The sequence below is a fragment of the Haemorhous mexicanus genome, chromosome 4 (assembly GCF_027477595.1).
Source record: "Haemorhous mexicanus isolate bHaeMex1 chromosome 4, bHaeMex1.pri, whole genome shotgun sequence".
In the NCBI taxonomy this organism is placed as follows: Eukaryota; Metazoa; Chordata; class Aves; order Passeriformes; family Fringillidae; genus Haemorhous; species Haemorhous mexicanus.
Genome location: NC_082344.1, coordinates 25,739,960 through 25,754,496, shown reverse-complemented (window position 1 = coordinate 25,754,496; position 14,537 = coordinate 25,739,960). Strand labels below are relative to the sequence as shown.

Sequence of the window (14,537 nt, the reverse complement as noted above, 5' to 3'; positions counted from 1 at the left end):
GGTCTCAGGTTTGGGGAGGGAGCCATCTGACATTTCATCTTCATGAAGACTGGCAGGGAGGAGACAGCTAGGCAGGATTTTCAGCTGGATGTTCCATGGAGTTTTATTGATCAGTATCAGCATCTGTCACAAGGTATAGTGATAACTGTGCCAGAGGCAGAAAGGAGAGATTGAGTGAGGCCTTCAGGGCTGCCAGCTCACCACTGGTGGGTCAGTCAGCAGTTGGTGCCCCCCACCACTTTGCTGCTCAGAGCCTCTTGGATGTTCCTGTGCTCTGATGGCAGATGGGGAGGAAGATGGGGAGAGGGTTATTCTCTGCTGAATTGGTGCTTTCTGATGTGGAAGACTTCCTCTGCCCAAAGGGGCAGAGGGGTTGTAAAAGATGATTTGTGAAGAGGGAGGGAGAAAGCAAAGTAGGCACATTTGGTGTTTTCAGTCTTGCCTCCACACAACGGATTCTTTTCCTCCTTCTACAGACTACTTTCATTGACTTAATTCTTTACCAGCAGCACCAGAGAGGTGCTGAGGTTCCTTATGTCAAGAGCATGTGTCCACGTTTGCCCAAAATGTCACCATTTCACAGGTTTCCTGCCCCATGCCCCAGCTCCCACATCCTCTCCATAGCAGGGACTGCACAGACCAAGGTTCTACTGACAGAGTAAATAAAGCATAGCTTGGCACCTTCATTAGCAGTCTTAGCAGGAGAGTCAGTGTATGAACAAAGAGGTGCAGACTGGAGTTGCATTCAGACTTTTGCCCTCAGCAGATTTCAAATTGCTCATCTGTTTCAAAAGGTACTGTTTCCTATTTAGACCAGCCTCAGCTGGCAGTAGCTATTGCACACACCCGGTTATGCAGTGTGATAAGTCACTATTGAAAATGTGGCCTTGAAGCCTCTGAAAGTTTCTATTATTTCTCTTTATGGTTTTGCAGGCAACTCTACCAAGCACTAGCACAAAGCTTTATTGCTGGTATTGCCAATGATGGTAAAAAAGGACTGATCCCAGACTGTGAATGTGCACAACCCTGTCACATCATAGAGAGGAAAGAATGTTCAGGATGTAAAGAACAGTTTCTTCCAGTCTGGAAACAGCAATGCATCTAAGCCTCAGTTTAGGAATGCTCCTAAGATGACATTTTATTCAAAAACTATGCACCTTTTTTAATTTTCATGAAGATTTTGCAAGTGTCTGCCAGCTGAATTTGGTTCTTTCACTTTTCCTTTACAGATGATGACTTTTTTCATGAGCTTCCAGAAACGTTTCCATCCGATCCTCCAGAGCCATTGCCCCACTTCCTCATTGAACCCGAAGAGGCTTACATTGTGAAGAACAAGCCTGTGAATCTGTACTGCAAAGCAAGCCCAGCCACACAAATCTATTTTAAGTGCAACAGTGAGTGGGTTCATCAGAAGGACCATGTGGTGGACGAGAGAGTAGATGAAACCTCTGGTGAGTTTGTGTTGTGTTGTGAAGGGATGAGAATGAACACCATTAATATCAAGCCCACTGTTGCAATCTAAGCCATTTCATATGGCAGCTGCTTTTCTTTACTCCTGTTACAGCTGGGAATTCCATATCTGGCATTTCAAAATGTTCCTGTCATAGCACAGGGGGGTGCCTGCATCCACGTCAGCTAGTGGAACAGGAGTGTAGAGCACCCTGACCAATTCTGAAACCAGAAAAGCAGGAGAAGCATGCACATGATGCATGAAATTCCTTTCTTCAGACAGGTCTACTCCCAGTTCACTTCCCCAGTGTCACAAATTCACAGTGGTTGCCTTGTGATGTTGTCGCAGATTGAGAAGCACATTCTCCCCAAAGTGTCAAGGAGCAATTGGGGTGTTACTAGAATGATGTTTTCTTGGGGAGATATAAGAAAAAAAGGAGAAATTTAATCAGTTTTCTGCAAGAAAGAAGGAAAAAGCACACCTGGGCACACTTTAGAGCACTATTGATCCAGAGGAAGCACCTTGCTGTTATTCATTGCACTGCTCTGCCTGTTCTGTAGAGCCTGTAAGAAGGAGAGAACTACAGTATCTTAGCATCCTTCCTCAGTCAATACCAGAAATCCCACTGACATTCATGGAAGTAAAACAGGATCCTCATAGCACAAAAAAAAAAAAAGAAAAAAAAAAAGGGGGAGGGGGGAGGGTTAAAAACTTGAGTAATAAAGCAGTGTTTGGGAAGACTGGTAATCAATAGAGTCTGAGACACAGGCAAGGAGAGAAGCAGGACTTACTGCTGTTTTGATGGCCCTGAGAAATAACTGGATACCAAGCGAGAAGGTACTTTCCATTTGGGAATTGCACCACCACTTGGTCTAATTACTTAGAAAAATAACTCCACCAGATGTCTTGGAAGTCTCTTGTGAACCAGGTTTTATTTGTTTCAGCTCATTTATTTGCACAGAGATCAAAAGCATAAGCTTTTCTTGGTACTCTCACTTGAAAAAGGGAAGGTTGGTGTAGGAAGAAAGGCTGTTAAAAAATAAAAGTCTATATTAGACTTGGGGCCTGTGTATTCATTTGTAAAAATTGGCTTTTCCACAAGTTGAGAGCAGGAGAAACACATGGAAAAAAAGAAATCATGTTGCTTAATACATCTTCAGGGTTTTTTATTCAATGGGAGCCCAAGGGAATGAAGATGGGCAAACAGAAGGACAGCTATGACTGTGTTCATTTTTTAAGTTTTCATGAACATCACCATTTAGAAACATGAATGTTTTTTCACTACAGGTGAAATATTCATTCTTTTTCACAAAAATCCCACTGTGGGAAAACTTGGTGATGCTATAAAGGATATTGAATTCTACAAGTGTAAAAGGCAAATCTTTAAAAGAGAAGCATCAAAATATTTCAGATGACAAATATTTTCCATAATAAACAACAGTAATTATATGCAAATGGGAGCCATTATCAATTAAAGATTAATATCATCTACTGGTGTTCAGTGGAGGGAAGAGGGTGTCAGAAGCTGTGCACGTCAGATTTCAGAAGCTGTGCACGTCAGATTATTAGCACAAGAGCCACAAACTTAGTCACACTAATAGCTTTTTAAAATGAAACTGTCATCAAAATCCAGATTTGTCAGTCAGCCTGGTTGTTGCCAGAATATTGGTTAATACATGTTGCAACTGCAGTGTTTGCACCTTCCTGTAGGCAGATTTGGAATCTAGGGCTCGTTGCACATAAGTGGTATAGGAATGGGTAAAGAATTTAATTAAGGTTGTGGTAAAATAGTATTTTCTTTAAAGCAATGGAAGCAATATTCACTGCAGATTAAGCTGCGGAAAAAAATTGCAGGAGACAGTGAGGATTCATTCCAGCACCTGAAGAAGGACATATCAGCTTGGCAGCTTGCACCAGTCAGGCTGGCAAAGCCCTTGGACTCTATCACTTTTGAGACTATTTTAGTTTCTTTTGCTATTTTTGACAATCTAGGGCAGTTGTAACCTAGGGCACAGAAGTAATGACTGAGCTGCCCAGAGGGTGGTGTAAGGATCCCTCTAGGTCCAAACCTACATGCTGCTGATGCTGCCACCTGACTTGTGGTTAGAGAGGCAGGAGAAACTGTCCACAAACCAGATTAGGTCTAGACTTCCCATGGGTGACCTGGGGCTCTAAGGCATCTCACACAGTGTTTCTGAAGGGTCAGTTGTGTAATCCCAGCAACTGAAAACTGTGTGCTTCCTTCTTTCCTGGTATTTTACTCCTAAGGAGGAAGATATTCTGCCACTGGGTTTGAACCAGGCTTTCAATTCTTTGGGTAGACAAGCAAAGCAAAGAAAAACAAGGCAAACAGACAATAAAATATGAGAGGAAAAGAGTAAAGGTCACTTTTGCTTTCTTTTCTAAAGAATGAGTAATCAGGAAGAAAGTGAACTGAAATACAGGTGTGATGTTAGCAGTACATCACCTTGGGATTGTAAATGATGCATGAAAGAGAGAAATAGGTTTTGATTTGCAAAAGATTATGTGTTCATGGACTTTGAACCTGTGCCCAGGAATGAAATCTATGTAGAGATGATTAACTCTTCTTATAAGGCAAATTTGTTTGTGTCATTGAGAAGACCAGAGAAAACAGCAGAGCAATAGCAATGGCACACAAGATGGAATTAGAGTGCAGCCAAGCTGTCCTTGAAGAGATCTGCTAGATAGAAATGTTATATGTATTTATTTTTAAGAGAGGAAAATTAATATTAATATAATTTTTCTCTGTATATTTTTTCTTTGTGAAGGAGAGAAGGTACAAAGTGAGAGTAATAGTTAGATCTACTTTGCACTGTGGGGTTTTTTTAAACAGTGAGTTAAGCATTTCTGTAAAGAACATTCTTGGGAACTCTGTGGGAGTTGTTGCCTTCTGGCTGGACAGGATGAGAACCATAATAGTGGCAGAGTGTTCTAGTACCACTTTATTTAATTAAATTAGCCTGAAGAGAGAGCCTTGCAAAATATTTAATACTGATTGAGTCTGAGAAACCTGAGGCTTTACACAGAAGATGATTACATTCTGTTTTTAAATCCTCAGAATCACTAGAATTTTTCTTCTTTATGGAAAAAGCTGAGTGTTTTCATAAAGAAGTCAAATGGGTGCTTTGGAAAAGTCTAGTGTACATCTTTGACTCTTTCATTTCCTATGTATATGAAATACAGGGCAGGGCATTGTCTTTTTTATGCCTTTATGTCTCTGGAATATTTTCCCATTAATGCAAAAAAAAAAACAACACTGGTTTTAAAAAACAGAGATGAGAGTTCTTTTGAGGGAACACATTTGATTTTATGGCTGACTGTCATAAAAGATAACAGCAACAAAAATAAAAGGAGCCCTGTAGAACTGATGCTTTTGGGGGCAAGAAAATTCCATTGTTACAGGGCAGGAAGTTCAATAGCATCAATAATTGTTAGAGCAGTTTCTGCACATTTTACAAATTACTGTACCTCTGAAAATGACTATGGAAAAGATTTTTTTGCAATGAGGATGGAAAAACACTGAACCAGGTTGTTCAGAGAGGTGATGGATGCCTCATCCCTGGAAACATTCATGGCTGGGTTGGATGGGACTCTGAGCAACCTGATTTAGTTGAAGATGTCCCTACTCATTGTAGAGCATTTGAGTAGATGACCTTAAAGCTCCCTTCAAACCCACACTATTCTTTGATTTTTATTTTGCATGTGTGCTTTTATGGAGAAATATTTTCCAAGACACACAGATCAGTTCTGAAGTGGTAGGAGAATTGTGAACATATAGAAAATCAGTGTCTTTCACCTCTTTCATTTGTCCAGAGGGATGAAATGCTGCTATATCAAACCCCACATCCCAGGGATGTACAAGAGAAAAGAAGAAAAAAATCTGGGGCTTTTTTTCGTCTTTCTAGTTTGGATATGCATTGTAATATTTTCTCTGTGACTATTAAGGTGAAATGGTCTATAAACCTTCTCTTGCCCTCTGCAATGCCAGAGACATGTTCTTCTCTCTCCTTCAAGCAAGGAGAAAACATTTGTGATGCTTTAAGTGCTAATTAAACAGACATATTGGGCAATTCACCCAGCATTATTGTTTGCCTACACAGTCTGTCTTCTTTTCCTGGGATGCAGAGGGAGAGGAGGTCTTGGGGACTTTGCTGATGACCCCCTCCTTTTGTCTGATTAAGAGAGTTTATCAAACTGCACTTGGAGTGGACAAATATGAACTTCTTTTCAGAGAGAAAGCTGACTTCCTTTTTTTCAGTTCCTTTGCATAGCCACCACTTAAATTCCAACGTTTACCTCCCACCATTACCTTTCCCAATTACTAAAGTATTTTTGGATGACTTGCAGATCCAATGAAAGGAGACCAAGCTTTCAACGTAGGGTCAGCATTGATCTGGCAAATAGGAGTTTGTTAACTTAAGCCATGGGTTTGGCAGCCTGTTGAGGGAGTTGATACCTAGCTATCCAAGTCTTTAATAGCTCACCCTCTCAACAGAAAGATCAAGGATTGACATCTGCCCTTTTGCCTTTAAAACAGTTCTTACAAGATCCTGCAGCCAAGACAGCAGTGGGGAAGCCTTCACAGTCGCTGTGCTCTTCTGGCACCATGTAGAGAGGCAGGAAAATCACTTCCAGCACAAAAGGCTCTGTTGCCTCATCTTCCTCTCTGTGTGTACATCTCATGAAAGCCATTTATTTTGGTGTTTGTCACATCATAAATTAGAAGGCTACATTGCACTAATGGCAAAAGTCATTGTTTAAGCTGGGACTTCTGACTGTACAGCGAAGGTCATCATACAGCCTCTCCTTCTCAGAAGTTGCATTCATTTATCTGAGTATTTCTTATAAAAAAGGAAAGCCATTATTTCTTGGTATTGCATGTCTTTGAATAACAGTGTTAAAGAACTTAATTTGGCAGCCCAAATACAAAATTCCAGTGCCCCCAATCCCCAAGTAAGTAGAGCTCAGGGAGAGATGGGGAGGGATAATGTTTTACTCATTTCTTTTACCTCTAGATCTTCCTTTCCTTACAGCTATTTTCTTTGTCTGCACATCTTTTTTATTTAATCTCTTTTTGCATCTTGACATGCTGTAGCCTTCTAATTTTCTATATTATTTCTGAAGAATCCAAAGGATAAGGCAAAAGCTATTTTTCTGAGCAAATGTGGCCAGTGTCCCTATTCACTTCACTAAATAAATAGCAAGTGATGCTGAATGCTGCAGTTAGACTTAGCCTGCAATATTTTGATTCTCTGGGGTAGAACACCTTTGGGGCTATGTTAGTAAGGGTAGGCACACATCATAAATAAGGATTGCTTTCATTCCACCATTGTCAGAAGTCATTTTATTTTCCGTTTATCATTGGATCAAATCCATTACAGACATCAAGCACCCATATACAAAATAATTATTTCTCAGCAACATATTGCCAATTTTTAGCTCTGCTCCTTCAATGCTCTGCCCTAATCCAGCTCATTTCAAGGAAATTCAAAAATGTGTCAGAGTATCTCTTCCCAAATACTCCTGTTAATAGTTTTGAGATGTGGGTTAGAATTGGTACTACAGTTTGTTTTCTTTCATAATTTGAAGTCTGTTCCCTCTCTGGAAGGTTGCTGCAAGTGAAACATGCTTATGTATGTATGGTCTGAAAGGCTGCAGGTGAAGCAGAAAGAAGCACATAACTCAGTTTCTCCAAATAACTGGAACTCTCTGGAAAAATACAGGCTCTTTACTTCCATAAAACATATCAAGAAACTTGTGGGGTTTTTTCCAACTTGAAATTTAAGTTGCAGACTTTTTTTTTTTGTCACTTGGGCCATCTTCTTTCTGCCTGTCACTCCCTGTGGCCTGACAGTCAGCTCTCCTGGGGTAGAGGAGCCCTGTGCCTATCAGTGCTGCAAGAGTTCTCTCTTGTCACAGGTTGCATCTTGGAAATCAGCTGCTGGGAATGTGTTTTCCTCTCACCCAGATCAAGGGAATACCCAACAACAAAGCTGCTGCAGACAGTGTTTTCAAGCAAACAAAGTTTGCACTTTTATCTTGAGCAATTAGTATATTTGGATAGAAAAAAATAGCTATTTTGGAAGCTTCAGAAGAAATACACAGAGAGGCAGAGAGCCACAACTTTCTAGGATATGCTTTTAAAATAGAAGGAGTTTTTGTTGAAGTGAGTGAAGAAATTGCTAAGGTCAGGACATACCTGAAGAAGGGAAATAAACTTTTGTAAACAGAATAAGACCCTGGACCAGATATTTGTTTCTGGCAGCAAATCTCATAGGCAATAACAAGACGCCCCCTAAGCCCAGGGAGATTCTCTTTTTGTTTAGAGGCCTGCAAAAGACTTGAGGGTTTTTGAGTTAAACTCAACTGAGTATAAGATTCACTTACATTATGTGCATTAACATACCAATAATTTCTTATTTAATCAAACTGTTATATGTGAGGGCTTTGTCCCTCTACGCCTTTGTAGAAGGCTAGCCAGCTCTTAGACCAAGACATTTTTTTGTTGTGTTCATAGCCATTGGGACCTGCCTGTCCTTCTGCTACTGCTGTCCTTTCCAGCAGCTTTTTCCCTGTGTGCCCAGCCCCCTATGCAGGCAGCAGCAGTGGACATCACAGACCCTCGGCCCTCCTGTTGCTAAGCTGACTGGAGCAGGTTCTCCCAACCTTGCTCTGTCCTTCAGGGTACTCAGGCATGCTAACAGGGGCCCAGGGGGAGCTCCTCCTGCAAGTTAATCCCTCTCATGCTCCTCCTCTGAGTAATGATTGGCCCATGGGAAGGGTCATTTGCCCATTCCAGATTTTCTGTATATTCACTCAGTGTCTCTGTGATTTACCTCTGCAAAGTGCTTTGGGACCAAAAGATAAAAGCTTTAGGATATTTATTTCTTATTGCAGCATTAACTTCCTATCTGCAGCCGTTTGCCTAATTGTCCTGGAGGTTTCCTGTGGGCTTCTAGAAAAACAAATCTGAGACAGGAAATAAAGTTATTTAAAATAATTAGAAGAGGAATATGAATGCCTCTTGCATTCATTTGAAGCATTTGAGGACACGTCCCTGAATATTTCCATCCTGCACCTTCTCTCCTCTAAGTTTTTCCTTCATTAAACCCGTTGTTGCACACTCATACTCCCATTAATTCCCCAAGAGATGTCTTCTGACATCAGTCCACCCACCACAGCTTCAGACTGGCCACAACTTTGCACAGCAGTGCTTTCTATTTCCATCTATGTCTCCCAGCTCCTTTTGAGCCCTTTGTGTGGGATCTGGAGCCCCTGTGGCAAGGGTGGTCTGATGCCTGAAAGGCTCATAAATGTGGTCTTGATTTTGAAGTGAGTCCCAAAGCCCAGTCTCCATCCTACACCCACGAGCTTAAATGAAAAACAGCTGTTTCTTGGATACAGTGGCAGAAAAGAAGAGCACGGTGGAAAAGAAGAGCAGAGCCAAGGTCTTGTGTGCTGTCAAACAAAAGTGCTGCAGTCAGTAGCACCTTGGCAGGAACACTTGCATCCTGTAAGTGTAGATTTTTCAGTTAATTAAATATGAGAATGGGTAGGGCTAGTAGAGCTGTGGTTCCTTCACAAAAATACCTGGAAATACTCAGGGAATGGAAAGTCAAAATTATACCTGACTTTTATTTCTATGCAAACAACTCTGATGCAGCCCAATGATCTGGCTGTAGTCTAACACTCTTTAGAGACATTGGGGTCTTAATGACCATGCTAAACATTTAAGTGTTTTGCAGACTGCCTTGATGTCTATCTAAGCTTGTGTCTCAGTTTCCTGAGTGGTATCTTCTATGCTTTCCTCTATCAGCTCATTAGGCAGAGAAATCATCAGCTGAAGAATTGCTATTCCTTAAAACTACATTGGAGAAATCTGTTCCTTTTAAAACTTTTTTAATAGTGGGGGTTTTTTGGTGGTTTTTTTTTTTTTTTTAGGGGGAAAAAAAAGCATTTGTATGGAGCAAAGCTTTGCACATAGATCAGATTTAGCGAGGCTTTTTTTGCTCTGCAGGTAGGGTGCCAAATCATCGCTCATGTTATAAAGGGAATGAGAGGTGCCTGTCACACGCAGCTCTGACCCATACAGGATCTAATTTTGTGCTGCCTTTACAGGTTTACTGCCTGTATTCATTTTGTCATTCCCATGCATTCCCAATTTGTACATAAATGAGCAGCATGATGTGGTAAGTACCAGCAGAGCTGCCATTCACCTGCAAGGTTACGTACAGTTCTTTCTCAGGTTTTGTTGGAATGCCTTTCACAATTCCTTATAACTTCTCATCCACTTCATGCTTTGATTGTAAGAGTAAAAAATGAGTCTTTTGTCAGACACTTCTGTGTCTACTATTCCCTGAATACAAATCTTTAGGCCCTTGCAGCCTCTTCTATTTTTTGCTCCCAGGTTTTGATTCAGAGAGGATCTCGGTTGGTTGGTTGTAGTTTTTGGGTTCCCAGTGACTTGTATAATTATATTTTTGTAATGAGTGTTGATGCTGCTCCTGGGTTGGTTGCTGTGCCCTCCTCTGAAGAGGAGTAAGGATTGCCAGCCCTGAGGAGCAGCAGTGCCTAGAAGCAGATCAGGTTTGCTTTGGGGGTTAGGTTGAGTGCTTTGGTTTTCAACTAAGGTGGAAACCAGTATTGGAATTCAGAGTGGTGGGGCACCTAGAAAAAAAAGAGTAAAAGAAGGCATTTAGACCTACAGGGATACTTTGATGGCATTTGCTTACATAATTTAAAAGGTCTTTTTTTCATGTCAAAGTCACACAGATCTGCAGGAACTTGCTTACATCCCTGGTGCTCCCCTGTAGCTGACGAGTATCATGAACTGTGCTGTACCCAGCTGTACACACCAAAGGACTTCTGTGACCACCAGGCTGCCTTTTTGCGTGCCTTCCTGCCATCATTCCTTTGTTCACTACAAACTAAGAAAAACCTCCTGGTGTTCAGGAGCTGGTGTTTTGACTGCTGCCCTGGCACAACTCTGAAAGCATGCTGGGTGGGGAGCAGACAGTAAATTCCCAAAGCTTCATCTCTGTCTGGAGAAAGTCACTTCACTTGACAGCACAGTGGACAAAGCTGCTTTGAAAGCAGCTGCTAGCCTTTTTCTTCTTTTCTTTTTAGTTTTCTTTTTTTTTTTTTTTCAAGATACCCAGGTCAGCTGTGAAATGCCATCCCCAGCATGCAGAACAATGACAAAAAATGATGGGGGTCTTAAACTTCTTCCCCAACCTGCTGTTCCTGCACATTGCAGAATAAAAAAATAGGAAAACAACTGCTGAGGAGGCTCCCGAGTGACCCCTTGTGTCACATTGAGACTGTCCTTGTTCCCACAATAGCTGCACCAGCCACTGAACTGTGTCATCACATCAAGTTCACAGAAACAAGGCATTTTCATGTTGTCTCTACTTCTGAAAACCATGCAGAGTGGGTGTGGTACATACATACATATATGTGCAGAGGCATATTTTATATCTGTAACATGTATAAGTCACTAAGTCAGTAAAATAAACAACTTGATGTAGATTTTTGTATATAAATTTACACACAAACCCATTTATTGTTCATTTCCCTGCCCCCCCCCCCCCCCCACTATGCAAGGGAATGTAAACATGCTGTTCAAAATTCAGATGTTCTCATTTGGTTTCCCAGATGTTTGAAGTTCAATAGATTTCTTTTTTTGTTGTTGTTGTTTTTTCATAATTTCCTCTGCTTCATCTTGTGAAGTGCTAAACCATTATTTCTTTTTGCCTGCACATTGAGATTCATCTGTAGGCTCTAAACTGCTCAAAAGTGCTTCAATTTTGCATGAGCACTAAGCTGGGGACTGGGAAGCATTACCCACTGCTGAAGGCCCAGATCATTAAAAAGAGCATGTAAATCCTCTGAACCAGAAATGAAAAGTGCACAGATCTTCTTTGTGAAGTCTCAACTGCTGCTTTAAGTAAAACATGAACCATTGGCATGTTTTTTTCTTGGCCCTTGAAAAAAACTAAACCCACATCTTTTCTCAGCTGCACGTTCCTCAATCAAAAGAAGGGAAGATTGGGCTGTGACCCAAGAGCTGGAGCTGCTAAGAGCTCATACTCCTGCTTTTCTCTGTGGACAACCTGTGTTCTTTCCACCCTCTGTTAGCAGCACCAGCCAGGCAAGGGATTGTTTGGGGATTACCACCTGGGGTTTCTTAGTGTCAGGATAACTTTTGGGTCAAGATGCTTCAATTCACAATTGTTTCTGCTTTTAGACTTCAGCCTCTGTGAGTTCAGAAATTATGATGCCCATTGTTAAATGTATATGTATATTTACAGGTAGGTTTTCTTTGGAGTCCTGCTACACTGGAACTTAATGCTTTGTTCCAGGAAAAAGGAAAAAAAAATATGGCAACTGTAGGCACATATTGTTGTATGTGGAAGAGAGCAATGAATTTTGAAGCAATTTGTACATATTTGCAAAAGCTGCTGTCAACCAGAAAATAGCCTTCATTAAGAAACAAAGGGGGAGGTGTTTTTCTTTTATCTCTGAATGGTTTGTACGCTGAGAACAAGCAATCCATTGCTGTTCCAAGGTATTACACAGCAGTAGTTCAAGGGTGATGTAAAGCAATCAGCTGCTGAGATTGGCCAGGGGAGGAGATAGCAGAGGACCTATTTTACTTTCCCAAGGGGACAAACCCACAGAACTGTACTGGCCACCCCCACCATGCTGGCAGGGACCAGGGCACATGGCTTGTTTTCCACCAGCATCTAAGAACTCTGTTTTGAAATCTCCCCTGCATCTTACACAACTTGGTCCTTCAGTTGTTAATGGGAACAGAACAAAACCACCTTGTTTTCACTGAAAGAAAAAAAAACCAAACAGAATACATGTTCTTTGATTCCAATTCAAAGCAAAATCTCTCTGAAGACTGTCCTTTGTAATTTTTGTGTAAGTCAGTCAGTTAAAAAATATTAGGGGACCTGGAATTTTAGCTTTACTCAATACCATTAGGTGGTAATTAGATAACATAAGTAGGGGATGCAAGCCAATGCAAACCTGACATGGGTTTTAGAGCAATCTTGACTTTATTATGCTGTTGCCTTCATCTGTGTTAATTTGAGTTCGGAATGTATCTGTTTCCTAAAGAGAAAGCTATGAAGAGAACAAAAATACCTGGAAGCCTTTAATTTAAATATTTAAGCTAATATTTGTCGAAAATTGTTTGTGATCTTCACACAGTTATTTCATATTGCCAGCCAGCCTCAATTTACGTAAAAGCAGTGTATTGAGACAAAACCAGGGGTAGGCAGTCACAGTGTGAAGGATTACTGGGTGTAAAAGCTGTTTACTCTTCTAAACTATCTCTGGATATCTGTCTATCTGTCTTTTGTTAAGATTACAGGTACTCTATATAGAAAATAAGCTATAGGCAAAGTGTGCCATTCTGCAATCATCTGAGTCCATTATGGTGCACAGAATACATTTTTCTCAGCAAGAACTTTAATATTTCAGCTGTTCTTCTTGTGCATAGCCTATTTATTCATTTTTAAACATCAAATTCTATAGCTTAAGTACTCTGATATATTCTAGTGGAATAACTCTCTGACTGTGAGGGATCCATCTCTGCAAGAGGGTAAATAAATTTAAATTCCTGCATAGCACTGATTTTTTTTTTTACCTTTGTAAAAAATTTGCTTCACCAAGTAAAGCAAACAGACACAGGTTGTTTATACTGCCTGTGATGAACAATTAAATAAATTGGATGGGTCATTCCAGGTTATCCATAAGTAAAAAGATCATAATTCTTGACTTTGGTCACTTATATTTTGCCATTAAAGGTAAAAGGACAAAAGACTGCATAAAAAGAAACCAATCTATTTCCCTTTCATTAAATCTGTTTACAGTCATACCACTTTGACTTATGGTCTTGGCCACTTTCACGTGGCAAAAGCTATGCTATTCTTTTAATTGGTTTTTTGGTGAGGCTTTGTTAGAACTCTTAAGACAGATGAGGAATATGAGGAACATAATTTGAGTCTATACCAGCATGGGTATTTCACAGGTGTGCAGAGGAATGCCCCTAGCCCAGAGCTGTTTTGCTGCTGGCTCCACAAAGCCTATTTACATCAATCAGAAACACTGTCTCTGCCCCCTGTGTCCTCTCCTAGCAGTGGGAAGGGGCATTTGGGGTCTCACCCACTTGGGGGAACTTGGGCTTATCTAAGCAGGGAGAGAACCTACAGCACAAAATACTAGGTTTGTGAGGATGGTCTGAGAACCGACTTTCCAAAATTGAATGTATAAAGGGCTGCAAGTTACCTTTGTGAAAATGGGCTGTATTTCCATACTTATTGGCAGTGGCTGTGATATACCTGCCATCCATATGCAGGTATTACTGCAATGTCTTTTTCCAGACCAGTAGGTCATAAAGTTCCATCTCCTCGAGAAATGTGTTCTTTGGCGTATGTGATAACTAATTAATGAAATACCTTTTGGGCAGATGAAAGCACAAAAGCACAAAAACTGTTTGAACTACTTACAGAGAAAATAAACAGAGTATCCATGCAGTTTCTTAGAGTTTCTGTAAGTGCAGTTTAGCCTTGTGACTAAATAGTTCCTGTTTACTGTTCTGCCAGAGGGTTCAGACACATACCAATGTAGCACTTTCACCAAAATTGCTCTATCAAAGTCCTGAGGAGGATTTTCACAGGTCTTAGGTATTAATATCAAATGCTGAACAGTTAAGACAGCCAAATTAAACAAAACAGTTTCTTGGCAGAATGATGCCCAGTGAGGTGTAGATATTAACTCTGTGACCTAGAATGACTCCAGGCTGAATAATTACATTTAATTAATTGATAATAATTTTCTGTTTTCTGATATTTACGGTGATCATTTATTGTCTTGTGCAGTCTTATATGGTCATAGATCCTTGAGATATTTTTGCTTCCCTAGAAAGAAATGCTTCTGATCAGCAAATCTGTTTCTTTTAAAATCATTGGGAAATTTGCCAATTATTTTAGTGGATGCAATATGGAAGCCATGAGTTATAACTGCAGTTACCAATAATCTTCCATAATATCTATAA

The 14,537-nt window shown here is 40.5% G+C and overlaps 1 protein-coding gene across 1 annotated transcript in view; it reads left to right on the top strand.

Moving 5' to 3' along the window:
• The window catches only part of UNC5C (unc-5 netrin receptor C), a 247,671-nt gene that overhangs the window by 154,148 nt on the left and 78,986 nt on the right, over positions 1–14,537 (top strand). Inside the window, exon 2 of the mRNA XM_059844141.1 lies at positions 1,230–1,451. Within this exon, the coding sequence (XP_059700124.1) occupies positions 1,230–1,451 (222 nt within the window). The remainder of the gene's footprint in view (positions 1–1,229; positions 1,452–14,537) is intronic.